The sequence below is a fragment of the Macrobrachium rosenbergii genome, chromosome 42 (assembly GCF_040412425.1).
Source record: "Macrobrachium rosenbergii isolate ZJJX-2024 chromosome 42, ASM4041242v1, whole genome shotgun sequence".
In the NCBI taxonomy this organism is placed as follows: Eukaryota; Metazoa; Arthropoda; class Malacostraca; order Decapoda; family Palaemonidae; genus Macrobrachium; species Macrobrachium rosenbergii.
In genome coordinates this window covers 46703974-46718821 of record NC_089782.1, presented here as the reverse complement: position 1 = coordinate 46718821, position 14848 = coordinate 46703974, and the positions used below count along the sequence as shown (strand labels likewise).

The following is a 14848-nucleotide window of genomic DNA, read 5'->3' as shown; positions in this document are numbered from 1 at the left end:
TAAGCGTGTTGAAAAATAATATTGATGATAATAATAATATGACACCTTAATTCCAATCCAGTTTAACGTTCAATACTAATCCAAATAAAAGCAAATTAATAATAATAATAATAATAATAATAATAATAATAATAATAATAATAATAATATTAATAATAAGCATGTTGAATAATAGTATTGATAATGACAGGACAAAAATAAATTCCTGGTCATCGTTCACAATATAGCCAAATAAAAGCAAAGTAATAATATAATAATAATAAACATAGGAAAAGCGTATTTAAATCCCTCAAACATTCTTATTGTTATATCTGTTATTGCTGAGCAGAAAATTATTATTATTATTATTATTATTATTATTATTATTATTATTATTATTATTATTATTATTATTATTATTATTACGAGCTTGATGGCGCGCACGCGCTACGCTGCGCTGGGACCTGGAGCTGCCTGTCATGTCTTCCCTACCTTCCCAATCCCTTACCTAAGTATACTTAACTTTAACCTACCTACCTCGTCCTCACCCGGGGCGGACAAACAGGTTTGCAGGAGGAGGGCGGACATGTCATGTCTCCCCTACCCTCCCGATCCCCTACCGACCCCGCCCACGCCTGGGGCGGGCAAACAAGAAAGATCCACTCGGATTTTATCTTTATAGGTTACTTTAGAAGTCGATTGTCCTCAGTCCTGAATCATACATTTTATTTTATTGTGAATCATCGAGTTTTTCCTTTTCTGAATCATTCAGATTATTCTGGCGTGAGATTCATGAGTCACTGTGACTCGTCATTGTTAGCCTGAGTTGCTTCCTGCGAGCCTCATAGCAACGAAACACCGTTGAATTGCAAAGCAATCAATCAATAGTCTCCGCTGGTATAGTGGTTAGTGTCGTGGCATGCCATTCAGATGTCGCGGGTTCGCGTCTCCCCCAGGGCGATGGAAAATCACTGGCTCTATATCATAGTCGGTTACTGCTGCAGTGTGGGGTCTGCGGTGGGAGGTTGAACTTCAAGTCAATGGTCCCTGTGTGCTTGTTCCATGTGAATAGGTTTCATGTACTGAAATAATAATAATAATAATAATAATAATAATAATAATAATAATAATAATAATCATGGCAATCTGTCAGACATACAAATTAAATCGGTATCTTTTGATGCAATTTATATTCATTTGTTAAAATGGAACCTCATAGAATTACCTCTCGGTAAACTGACATTTCTCTAGTTAAAAGGGGACACACGGAAATTATCTCTTGCGATATTATTGTAATTATGGCTGGAAAGTTTCCCTTTCAACAGCCTTATAACATTTTCCTTATTCAAATCAGTCCCAACAGCATTATATTTTGACAGACGTTTATATACTTATAGTATTCTAATAGAAGACGGGCTCAATCAAATGACATTTGCAAACTTATTTTTCATCTGCCAAAATAAAATGGCGGGGGTGGGGGGTTGGCCTATTAAAATAGCCTTTGGATAAAAATCTCATGGTCATTGAAAAGTTACCCAATAAAATTACCCGTTTGCGAAAACTGTGGTAATTTAGTTGTGAAAAGCAGGCCTTTAAAATACGCTGCTTCTTCCTGAAATCTTGAAAAACAAGTATGTTGACTTGTAAATGGGCGACCTTCGCTCTATCTACAGTAGTATCATTACGTTCAACTAGCATCTCTCTCTCTCTCTCTCTCTCTCTCTCTCTCTCTCTCTCTCTCTCTCTCTGAAAAGTGACATTACGTTTCTATTTAGTTATTTGGATGTACAATAACTGTATGCCTCCTGCCGAATTTATTGTAGGCAACATTAGGATAGGGCCCGTCAACGGTGTCTTTTATCGGCGAGTAAAAAAGGTATTGGTATGAAATGGTCAGATTCCCACAATGAATGTAGATTGAAAAAAAAGAGACCAATGTTGAACACCGAATAAGAAATAAATGTTAATCGAACCCGAGCTAAGCAGAACTACAGTCCAATGCTACGCTGTAGTATCATCTGTATGAGATTCACAAACATCGACGGTATATTCCACTTATACCATGCCTTGGGTGGCACACTGTAAATGATGCCGAAGGCTCTGCCCTGGCAGCGTCGTCTTGGTGCCTAAGCTGCAGTGCTCTCTGACATTTACTTTTTAACTGTCTAACGTCTTCCGCTTTACTTTATTCCAGTTTTTCACCTCTCCTTTCACATCCTCGGGTTGGCTCTATCGGTTTAGAGAGGCTACTTCTCTTTAAGTTGACTTGAAACGATAATAAATCCCGAACAAATGTATGTACCATAGTTTGAAAGTTATTGGATAAACGGGAAAAGGGTGGAAATGAATGCTGAAGCTGAAACGGTGGACAATGTTGACGAGATATCCTACGTAGGACTGACTACTGCGCCATGCCACCTGACCGCTTTTTGCTGGCTCCTGTGGAGTTACCTAACATAGAACAGAATGTGAGGCAAGAATGTCATTTATCTCCCAGAACTGTGTTTATATTTCTTATTTCCGATGGTGACGAAATTTGCTTTGTCATCTTGGATTTTAAAAGGGGTTCATTTAGTGGTAATGGTTGCCAATTAACCTTTACCTTTCCTGTTCTCTTCTAGTTCCTAGAAAACAGTTGATGCAACAGCGGGCCGTGCGACTGAAGCAAGCTGTTAACCACGGTAACCGGTTTGGTTCAGAATCTACACATCCGAAAGCATTCGTCATGCATCGGTTTTCATTTCCGTTGAGTTCTTGATATTTTATTTGATTATAAAAGTATATAAATGTAATTTTAGACACTTAAGATTTCTTCATATTCTTGATGAGTTTCCGAGGCGTTTAGTGATACTAGCCGAATACTCGATACTTGTGGTTTGCTTATGTACATTTGTATATTTTACAGCAAGCATGAGTCTAAGTTTTAGGCAACAAGTATTAATGTTGTAGAATCCGGTTAATTCATCTCTCTCTCTCTTGGATTCTACGTCTAAAATTAATCATCTTCCGCATGGAAGATTAAGCGATATTCAAATACACTTAGCATTCTATTTGCATATCAAATTAGATGTAACATTTTAAGCTATCTAAGTCTGTAAAAATTATGTATTACTTGTCTCGGTGCTATCTATAAACCGACAAGTGGTACAATTGGCTTTTGAGAGCTTAATAACACTACTTGATAACAAACCTGATAGTTTTGGAGATAATCAGTTTGCCTCGGCCTAGGATGCCCGTGAGTTGGCAATACTGATCAACTCTGTCAGTGTGACACTGGCTTCGGGCCTGGTACGCGAAAGATCAATTTTTTCGGCCGAATATTAAGTAGATTTTTTAACTGTTGGACTTTGCACCGATTGAGATAGAAAGGGGGAAACTTAAGACGATGATGTCAAGGGAAAAGGGAAGTGTTTGGCGTTTGAAAATGGTTATTCTTAAGTCAGCTGCAGTTATCACCTTAAATTAGGCTGCTTTATGAGTTACCTTCTGAACAGATTTTACTTGAGACTACGGACAAGTCAGTTACTGAAAGATTTTACTCGAGGCTACAATAAAGTCAGATATCGAAAGATTCGTATTTAAGACTATTATCATTTCAGCCGCTGAAAGACTTACTTGACTATAGACAAGTCATCTATTGAAAGAATTGCACCAAAGACTATTGAAAGAATCTCAAGAAAGATTGCGGACACGTCAGGTGTTGTTAAAATCCCATTAATAAGCCTCTGAACAAATCAACTTCTGGAAGGGTTAATCAGGTCGTTCTGTGAAATGTCAGTTGCGCACTTCCTAGATTTGACGTCATGGATACGTTGCGCGTCTGCTTTCCGGTTCAATTTTCGGGTTTCTTTGTTTTTGTTTTTTCTCAGTGTTGTTTATCTCCCTATGCGCAAGTCTTTTAAAACCACTGTTTACATAAGGAATTGATTGTATGATTATCACTCTCTCTCTCTCTCTCTCTCTCTCTCTCTCTCTCTCTCTCTCTCTCTCTCTCTCCTCACCGTAAAGGTAATCATAAAAGTATCTTTCCAAGGGTATTCTTCAATCAAATGTTCCGTAAATCCGTCCATGCAAATAGAGCAAGCCTGTTAGGCCATTAATTCGTAACATATGAGAAAAAATTCAGCATTATATATATATATATATATATATATATATATATATATATATATATATATATATATATATATATATATGTTACAGTCAACATGCGTAGTCAGCCATGACTGAAATTTCAGTCATCACGCGTAATGCACTTAGGGGACATTTGATCCCCAGGAGCTAGTACTAAACACGGCGAAACAGTGAGTCACCTACACTGTTTCGCCGGGTTTTAATACTAGTCCCTGGCGGGTCAAATGTATTTCGCCGTGTTTAGTACTAGTTCCTGCGGGGATCAAATGTCCCTAAGTGCATTACGCGTGATGACTGAAATTTCAGTCATTATGCGTAATGACTGATTACGCGTGTTGACTGTAACATATATATATATATATATATATATATATATATATATATATATATATATATATGTGTGTGTGTGTGTGTGTGTGTGTGTGTGTGTGTGTGTGTGTGTGTGTGTGTGTGTGTGTGAAGACAGATCGATAAACAGATACTATTTACACAGCAACGAAGGAGGACATAGTTAAATAAGAATGAAGAAGAACGAAAGAAAATTAAGTGACTTTGCCTAGACACTTTAAACTTTTTAAATTTCCTCAGACAAAAAGCATAGTGAAACAGAGCTCAAATACAAATATAAATGCAATGTGAATATAAATAAATGAAGCTTAAAATAACATATCGAGATTTATGAAAAAGACACTTTATTTTATAATAAAATACAGAATCTTCTTCCTTTCCAGGACACGAGAAATGCCCCTTCCACTTCGACCTGGAACTGGACCATAAACCTCCCACTCGAGAAGACATGATTCCCAACCTGGCGGCGAGTTACAGGTCCCTGTTGAAGGACCTGGGTGAAGACCCGGAGAGAGAAGGTCTCCTGAAGACGCCCGAGAGAGCTGCCAAGGCCATGCTATACTTCACCAAAGGATACGACCAGACCATTGAAGGTTCGTAATAGCATTTGTGGTAGCAGTAGGAACGTGTCTATAGTACTGTCGGCATTAGCAGTGTATCCATTAGTACTACTATCGTAGCTGCTGTTAGAACGTTTTCATGTCTGTTTCTCATTTCTTGGTTGAAGATATCTTAACTAACTTCACATTTCTCAATCAAGGCATAATAGTCGGTCTGTCATGTTACAGTTAAAATCAAGCTTTACGCGCACTGTTGCAGCTCAATGGAATATAGCTGTACGTGGACTATCGTGGCTCATTTAACTGCCAAAGCTTTGGAAATGAACTTGACCGAACGAGGAAGGACAGACTCTCACTTGAGTTACCCCTGAGGAAAAACACTCAGGAAATACTTCCACTTCAGTAAGGGCATTTCATCGGTCACTTACCAATTTTAAATAGTGTAAATGCGCGTTTTATTTTTACGTAGTGCCCTTTCTTGACCCAGGCCCGAATAAAACAAGTGTTGAATTAGACGAGTGCTGAAGATGAAGAGTGCTAGAAGGTAAGAATGGAAGACATCCCACAAAGCATCCCACAAAGGAAACTTGGCAACAGTTCCCAGAGAATGGAAAGTTGTGAAAGACATTGGAACCCAGGAACAAAAAAGTTCCTGTGTTCTAGTGTTTTGCACAACTTTCCATTCTCTGAGAGCTGTCGTCGAGTTCCTTTGTGGGAAGTGTTTCACTCTTGCCGTCTAAACTCTTCATCTACAGCATCTGTCTTATTCAACACTTGTTTCATTCGGGCCTGGGTCAGAAAAGGGCACTGCGTGAAAATAAAACGCACATGTACACTTTGGATAAAGTGTATAAGAGATCAGTGAAACGCCTTACTGAAGCAGAAGAACTTCCCGAGTCTGTTTTGCCTGAGGGCTGGGCTACGTCAAGTGAGAATGTGTCCTTTCTCGTTCGGTCTAGTTCATTTTCTTCAATATCCTTCAGTTTCACTTGCCATTGAATTTAGTGAGATTGACATTCTTGTGGTGGATACAGTACTCGAGCATGTATCCTCACTCTTCCTCATTCTATTGGTTTATTTCGTGTCATTGATTTCAATGACACAACCAAACCTATAGTCAGGTAATGAGGAATAACCACCAGTTTGACTCAGCTGGCCTCGTGGATCTCACACTTTCTGTTTCTTAAAAGGTTCTAACTCATCTCAAAATTACAGTCTGGTAGTTTCTAATTCATTTCAGAATTAAAGTCCGATAGGTTTTAATTCATTTCAAAATTACAGTCTGGTAATTTCTAATTAATTTCAAAATTTAAGTCTGGTCATTTCTTACTCATTTCAAAATTTAAGTCTGGTAATTTCCAATTCATTTCAAAAATACAGTCTGACAGGTTCTAATTCGCCACTTCAAAATTAGATTCAGGTACCACAGAACTATAATTATAGACTGATTATTTTTTTGCAAACTAATTCCCATATTCAGGGTAAAATGGTTTCCTAAAACCATACACTGCTCAAAAAACATTTATGCCGTCTTTCATATTCAACGTAAGGATGTTGGAGATTCTCTCTCTCTCTCTCTCTCTCTCTCTCTCTCTCTCTCTCTCTCTCTCTCTCTCTCTCTCTCTCTCGTGATAACTAAATTTATCCTTAAAATGTTAATTTTCAAATCCGATCTCTCTCTCGAGAGAGAGAAAGAGCGAGTTTTTAAATTTCACATTTCAACGATAAACAAAGATTCAATTTAGTTATACATTATACATACATACATACATACATACATACATACATACATATATATATATATATATATATATATATATATATATATATATATATATATATATATTTAGAGAGATATTTAGAGAGAGAGAGAAAGAGAGAGGATACAAATGAAGCTTCTTTTCCACACCACACGTATGTAAGAAGGAGTCTTATAAAGTGATAAAAAACAATAAGAGGCATACTTAAAAAAGACAGGAAGAGAGGAAAAATCCTTCATAAACTGTAAATTATATCTTTCAGACTAAAAAAAAAAAAGAACGTCCTTTGGAACGATAAACGTTTCCTCTCTCTCTCTCTCTCTCTCTCTGGTATTAAACATGGTCTTCCTATCTAGCTCTCAGCTCAACACCTGCTATTTGAAGGTGAGAATTTTTAATGGGTAATATTCCAAGGGAAACCGAATGAGAAACTTGTAATAATTTGAATGATAATTTGTGGTGTTTAAAAAAAGGGATAATCAGAAGGAAATCGATTAGTATTCATGAGACAGGTGCGGAAGGCGAGAAAAATTAATACCTTACAAAAGTCCAGGTCACTCAGAGGTATACTTTAAATTATATGTAACTGCTAATTATTTTTCGTAAATTTACTCTCTGTTTAAAATTGTATGTTAGATATGAAAGAGCTGATTAGCCAAGATATTCGTTGTAAATACAAGAATGCCATTTATTTACTTGCTTACTAAACTGAGATAAATGTAATATTTGTACAAACAATAGAAAACCAGCTGATCTATTTGGGTACATAAAAAAAACCGCGTGTTTAGTACAAGCCCGTTGGGGATGACCGTAAAAACATAAACAAAAGACTGTAGATATCACAAAGATAATGACCCCCAAGAAATATTAGTCCTAGATAACGACACCCGAAAACCCTTGGGGGTCACTATCTAGGAGAGATCCGAAGATTATAAGAAAAGCACCAAGCGCAAACAAACTGAAAAAAAGTTAGTATGGCAACAAGAGACTTATCACTGAAAATCCATATCGATTATCAGATCAAGAGCTGTTGTGTGAAACTGTCATCTAGTTTTTATGAAAATAATGGATCTGTGTCCAAATTCTTGCAGTGGTTGGCTGGCCAGTATTTGTACTATCAGTATTACAAATGAGAGAGAGAGAGAGAGAGAGAGAGAGAGAGAGAGAGAAAGAGAGAAATGCTGTGTTTGCCAGAGAAACAGCTTTTGTCCGAGAAATCTTCCGTACTGTATTTGCTGTTGATAATGTTTTCAAAAATCACTAGGTTTAAATATTATATATATATATAGATATATATATATATAGAGGGAGATATATATAGAGAGAGGAGAGAGAGAGAGAGAGAGAGAGAGAGAGATAGTTGACGGAATAAACCGCGTAAAGCTACAAAGAGAAGTAGAAAGGTAGGGGGCAACGAAAATAAAAGGGGGAACTTACTGGGATTAAAAGATCGTAAGAAAAAGATCGAGACAGAGGAAAAAAGAATTAGCAAAACACACTGAAAAGAAACCCACCGAAAGAGAAGCAATAAAAGGAATCAGAAAAAGAAAGACGGAAAAATAAACAGACGGACAGAGAAAGTTCAAGAAAATAAATCGAAGGAATCCGCTGACAAAAATGCTCCATACTCCTACCACTCAGCGGAATGTGTCAGAAAATCTCTCCTTGGAATGGGAATGGGAATCGACGGAACTCATTACTCGTAAAACCCTCTCCTTCCCATCCCCCTCCCACCTCATCCGCCTTCCTCCTCCTCTTCCTCTTCCTCTTCCTCTTCCTCCCCCCCGACATCCACCTCCACCTCCAACTCCCACTAGCGGATTTTCCTTGACTGGAATGTTAAGTGAGTGATTCAGGACCAGGAAAGTGGAGGCACAGATTCTTCTCTCTCTCTCTCTCTCTCTCTCTCTCTCTCTCTCTCTCTCTCTCTCTCTCTCTCTCTCTCTCTCTGCTTGGAAATCGTCTTTAATTAGTATATCACCTGTTAGTAATGAAAATGGCTTTTTTTATCTAAAAATATTATGCTCCATTTTAATAAGATTGTACATTTCTCCCCCGCAGGTATTATTAATAAACATATGTATGATTTTAATTAAAGTAGTTATATGCTCATTCAAAAGGAATTTCGCCGTTTCGTTAGGAAACATCGATTTTGCTTGTATAATTCCACATTTTTTTGAATGAATGGATTCATAAATCGTATGACTGAATGTATTTCCCGGCGATTCACAGGCCGTATGAATAAATATATTTCCCAAAGAGTCGCAGGTCCTATGATTGAATATATTTTCGGACGATTCACAGATCGTATGACTGAATATATTTCTCTATTAATTCAAGCTCATATTATAATATATTTCCCATAGATTCGTATATCATAATGACAATATATTTCCTGAAGGTTCACAGAATCGATGACACAGATCGTGTGATAATATATTACCCACAGAGTCATAGATCATATGACTGAATACACAACCCAGAAATTAACAGACCTTATGAAAATACATTTCTCGACGATTCACTTATCACAAGGCAATACATTGCCCGAAGATTTGTAACTGGCATGACAGAATATATTCCCAATATATTCCCATATTCTTTGGAAGCTTGAATTTCAAGTCAGTGGCCCTTGTGGGCTTGTTCCATATGAATAGCTTTCATCTACTGAATAATAATAATAATAATAATAATAATAATAATAATAATAATAATAATAATAATAATAATAATGTTCACCAAAGGACCGCTTTCTCTCTCCCCTCAGACGTCATGAACGGAGCCATTTTCGACGAGGACCACGACGACCTGGTGATCGTCAAAGACATCGAGATGTTCTCCGTCTGCGAGCACCACCTGGTGCCCTTCTGGGGCAAGGTCTCCGTCGGCTACCTGCCAAATAAGAAGGTTCTCGGGCTCTCCAAAGTGGCCAGGTATGTAACCTCTGACGTAAGCGCAACTAACTTTTTTGTTTTTAACCCTCTGTGTTTATGCATTTTGCGTAAATATTTTACGTGCGATTGATGTGTTTTGCCTTGCATATTTATACGTTTCATGTATGTACTCGTATGTATGCATGTGTGTATGTATGTCAGTTTGTCTTCCTTTAGGTACCAGGTTGTTACGTTGTCCGATACCAGTGGTTAATCCCAGCCACACTGTCTTTTAAGTGTATGTATGTATGCATGTGTGTATGTATGTTTATCTTTCATTGTCTGATGCCAAATATTATTCCCTTTACTCTAAAGCTGGAGGACAGTGTTTCTACCAGTGTTTTTGTAACCTAACACTCGTAAATCTTTTGCTTTGTGCAGTGTCTACAGGCGGTATGCACCATTCTCTTATTTTTTTTTTTTTTTTTTGCCAGTTATTAGGGTATATGTTTATTTATTTGCTGGACGTCAATTTAGTGACTTCCATTTTGTTTATGTGGTAATTTGCTCATTGTGAATAATAATAATAATAATAATAATAATAATAATAATAATAATAATAATAATAATAATAATAATAAACAATGGTGTTTCCTAATGTGTAACTGGTTGTATGTACGTTATATATGTGCAGAGTGTATCCATGTCAATTATACGATCAGCATGGTTATTGTATGCTTTAGGTACTGTCTGTATACGCATTTTTGCATCAAAACTGACAAATTTGCATAAAGGTATACAGATGAAAATGATGGCACGTATATAAAATTTCGCAGTGTGTTATTTATAAGTATATAAAGATTAAAGGTTCCGTTCATGCATGTACAGTTTACAAATCAAGCTGATTGCCCCAACTCACATGCAATTTTCTTGTCTATTTTGAATTTTGCAAATTAATCTTACGTCATAGTTTGAGGTCCACTCAGTCCTTAATCCCAAAAGTGCCTGATCATGCTTTGTAAGAATAAACCTCGCGTATGACACCAGAATAGTCAAGGAGACTGTGATAAGATGGGAATGAAAACATTCTACCGAAGGTCATTATCAAATACAGATTTGTACCCAAGATATTATACCTTGTGTTGTGACTGGGGGAATATGGATGAAGATAAGAATCATTCGACTTCTGAGCGTGATGATTCAGCATTTGTTCAAATACGGCCATCCAGAACCAGATGAATCAGTATCTGGTCATATTCTGTTTCCTTTTACTTGCATTTTTAAGGGTCTGGGCCAGTGGTGGCCGCTACATGGCGAATCCTACTGGCTTAGCAATCCAGTGAAAACAGGAATACTACTGACTTAGCGTTACAGTGGAAACACAAGTCCTGACTGTTTTAGCATTTCAGTGAAAACGTAGATCCTACTGACTTAGCATTCCAATGAAAACAAGTCCTAGTGCTGATAGCATTACAGTCACAGCAGAATGAGTCGTCTCTTCCCACACTATAAGAGGCTTCTCTGTCTCTTCCTCCGAGATTAAAATCTAATCTTCTCTGCTCTATATTCTTTCATTCCTTCTTTTAACTTCGGTTTTCCCCGCTGCTGGCCTGACCCGCGGGACTAAGGGGGTTAAGGAACAGCGGGTTACACCACAACGCCATCGCCAAGGAGACACTAGGAAATCGACTCTCGCGAGATGCAGAAGTTATCGCTGGCACCTGTTCACCTTGAACATCCCCTGAACAACTTCTCCGCTTCAACTTGTACCTGCCCGCGGGGCTCTTCTCCTCTCTGCCTGGGCATAGCTGGATCTTTCTCTTTGTTTTTTCTTAACGCTAATTTCCTTTCTTAGATAATACGTGTATGGTGGGTATAGGGTACACGCATACACATGAAAACACATAAATGTATATACGTGTATATATATATATATATATATATATATATATATATATATATATATATATATATATATATATATATGTGTGTGTGTGTGTGTGTGTGTATGTATGTATATATATATATATGTGTGTGTGTGTGCGTGTGCGTGTGTACAGTCAAATTCAAATGTCACCGGCATTTACCAGTCATTACCTTTACAACTGGGGTCTAAGCGTTGACAGGCAGGGCAGCCAATCGAGACTACAGTCCAACCCAAAGCCAAATCAAAGTCCTTCAAAAGAAGGCATCGTGCTTACCCTATACAAATGGGAAAAACAAACACATTAAAAGAAGAAGAAGAAGAAGTAGACGTTTACAATGTCGATGCTCTTTTGCAAACTGACTAAAAATGGTGGTACTGGGTACATTGGTATAAAAACGAATAAACTTTCCATAAATTATCCACATGGTTTAGAGAGAACTTTCTGCTTTGTACTCGGTGTCGTATATAAGCAATTGGTCCTCATCATTTTAATTTTACGACCAAGAATATTTATATATATATATTTATATACATATATTTTTTCAGAATCGTCGAGATCTTCAGCCGTAGATTACAAGGTAAGAGATTAAGAATCTGATTCTCTGTCTCTCTCTCTCTCTCTCTCTCTCTCTCTCTCTCTCTCTCTCTCTCTCTCTCTCTCTCTATCTATATATATATATATATATATATATATATATATATATATATATATATATATATATATATATATATATATATTATGTATATATATATATATTACACATATACTGTGTATGTATTATGTATATACGTATATTATATATATTATATATACACAATATATGTATATATATATATATATATATATATATATATATATATATATATATATATATATATATATATATATATATATATTGGGCTCTTAATCTCCTGTTAGTATCATTACTCTATATTCATTCAAGAACTAAAATTTAAATTACACTGAAGCGTTTCCTAAAGGGAATGTCTTCGTATCATCGTTACAAATTCCAGAAATGTGATTAGAACTAGCTGGTAAAATCTGTTATCATTAAATTAGTTTATAATTACTAGTAATAGAAAGTTGATTACCTGTGCTCATTATCTGATAGAAAGGTGCCTTTACTGATTAGCGATAGATGGTTCATGACTAACGTTTGATAACCCCCTAATTCGTAATGTTTATAAATGTGCTCACTGACGGCTGGGAAGTCTTTTTTAGTTTTCTGTAAAAGAATACTATTGAGATGGCTGTTTGTTCCGTCCGTCCTCAGACCTTAAAAACTACTGAGGCCAGAGGGCTGGAGATTGGTATATTGATCATCCACCCTCCTATCATCAAACATGCCAAATTAGCCTCAGTAGTTTTTATTTTATTTAAGGTTAAAGTTAGCCATGATCGTGCGCCTGGCATTGCTATAGGTGCCAACAGGACACTGCCTGGCCGTGGGCGAAAGTTTCATGGACTGCAGCTGAGAGTCTCATGGGCCGTGGCTGAGAGTTTCATACAGCATTATACGCTGGACAGAAAACTCGACTGCGCCGAAGAAACTTCGGCGCAATTTTTACTTGTTATGAATGGAGACGAAATTAGGCTCAAATTAGACTTTGACTCTCGGTTAGTTATCAATAAAACACCTCAGAGAGAGATATGTAATGCTTAAAATTACAAAACTAGGTTTTAAATTCATGGTATACCAGCTATAAAGCAGTTTAACCACAGAACTTAGTTAGGACTAGCCTGTCGATCTAGAGAAGTCGACAACTGGATCATCACAGAATTCAAGAGGTTAGACAGCTATGTAGAGAGGGACCAGGGGAAACAAATCTAAACTTTAGTGCCACACATAAAAGGTTACCAAAGAGAAAGCTTAATCGAAAACCTCTCCTCTCTTTTCCCCAGTGCAAGAAAGACTGACAAAGCAGATAGCCCTAGCCCTTGTTGAAGCCATCCAGCCCACCGGAGTTGGTGTCGTCGTTGAGGGAACGTGAGTACTTGTAATCTGGACGATTTTACTGTGTTGTAGCTTGAGTCTAATGCTCTTAACCCTCGTCCTTTTAGGAATCTTCGTCATTTCACCCAAATGCTTTTCATTACTTACAGTGCACTGCGTTTAGCGTTTTTACCATATTATAGTAATACAACCTATGAATCTAATGCTAGTAACCCACGTACTTTTAAGAATCTTCGTCAGCTCTGCCAGTGCCATCGTTATTTTGTGTTTTGCGCCGTTATTTTTCTGTGTTTTACCCCATTCCACACTGCACTCGTCTAGCGTCCGTTAACAAGTCCGCTTCTCATTGCAGACACATGTGCATGGTCATGCGCGGCGTCCAGAAGGTCAGCTCGAAGACCACCACCTCCACCATGTTGGGCGTCTTCAGAGACGACCCCAAGACCAGGGAGGAGTTCCTCACGCTGGTCAAGTAGGCCTACTTCCATAGGCCTCTTTTCACGCGTGTCGGAGAGCTCAGGATGTCAGAGGATTGCAGGCTGGAAAAGAAGACGAGAACAGAAGAGGAAGAAGAAGAAGAAGAATCAGAAGAAGAGAGCGTCTAATTTTCTTCAAGAGGATGGAAAGTTTGCTTTGAAAATCGGTTGTTTTTCTTTTGATAGAGTTTGCTTCAGTTGACGTTACGGAGATTGGTTTTGAACTGGACGTAGAAAATATCATCTGGCGATGGATTTCATTATACATATAAACTAAATTCACTTACACCGAGATAACAATATCCTCGAAAGATTAGCGCAAAAATCTAACACTGGAAACGGAACACACAAAGTGATAATAGTGAGGTAGGTCTAGTTCGAAAAGAGAGAAAGAGACGCGCAAGAAAAGAAAAGAACATGGAAAAAGACCAAACGAAAAAAGAAAAAGCAATCCTAGTCGTTACGTTGTTATCAGTCACTTTATCAAAAGTAGATTTTCATCATTAAATTCCATTTATTCAGATTCCATTCTGAACTGTTCTCTTGTTTTTCCGATCATGCTTTTTTTCACCTGGTATCTGTTTGTTCCGAGAGTATCTCTTGTTGATTTTAGTATTCGCTTTGCTTTTTTTTTTTTTTTTTTTGTATTTTTTTTTTTATTGTTTTTCCTTTGTGTGAAACGGAAGCTTTAAGTAGTTTTGATCTATTATATAGGACACTGATTAGAGGATTTTAATTGGTTTTATCTAATAAGTAGATCCCCCTTTTGTTGGCCTTGAATCCAGATGGAGAACAAATGAAAAGACCCTTATTAGGGTTCGAACCCCTTGAGGTTA

At 37.2% G+C, this 14848-nt stretch overlaps 1 protein-coding gene across 5 annotated transcripts in view; it reads left to right on the top strand.

Annotated features, from left to right (window-relative positions):
• The window catches only part of Pu (GTP cyclohydrolase punch), a 23874-nt gene extending 9415 nt beyond the window's left edge, over window positions 1-14459 (top strand). For 3 of the 5 annotated variants that reach the window (XM_067086430.1, XM_067086429.1, XM_067086431.1), the window contains 5 exons: window positions 4845-5054; window positions 9549-9714; window positions 12128-12159; window positions 13485-13569; window positions 13889-14459. In XM_067086430.1, coding sequence (XP_066942531.1) covers window positions 4845-5054; window positions 9549-9714; window positions 12128-12159; window positions 13485-13569; window positions 13889-14012 — 617 coding nt within the window. In that variant the 3' untranslated portion in view covers window positions 14013-14459. Of the gene's footprint in view, window positions 1-4826; window positions 5055-9548; window positions 9715-12127; window positions 12160-13484; window positions 13570-13888 lie in introns of all 5 variants that reach the window. The other 2 variants (XM_067086428.1, XM_067086427.1) reach the window with 1 other exon arrangement.
• Window positions 14460-14848: the final 389 nt, after the last annotated feature.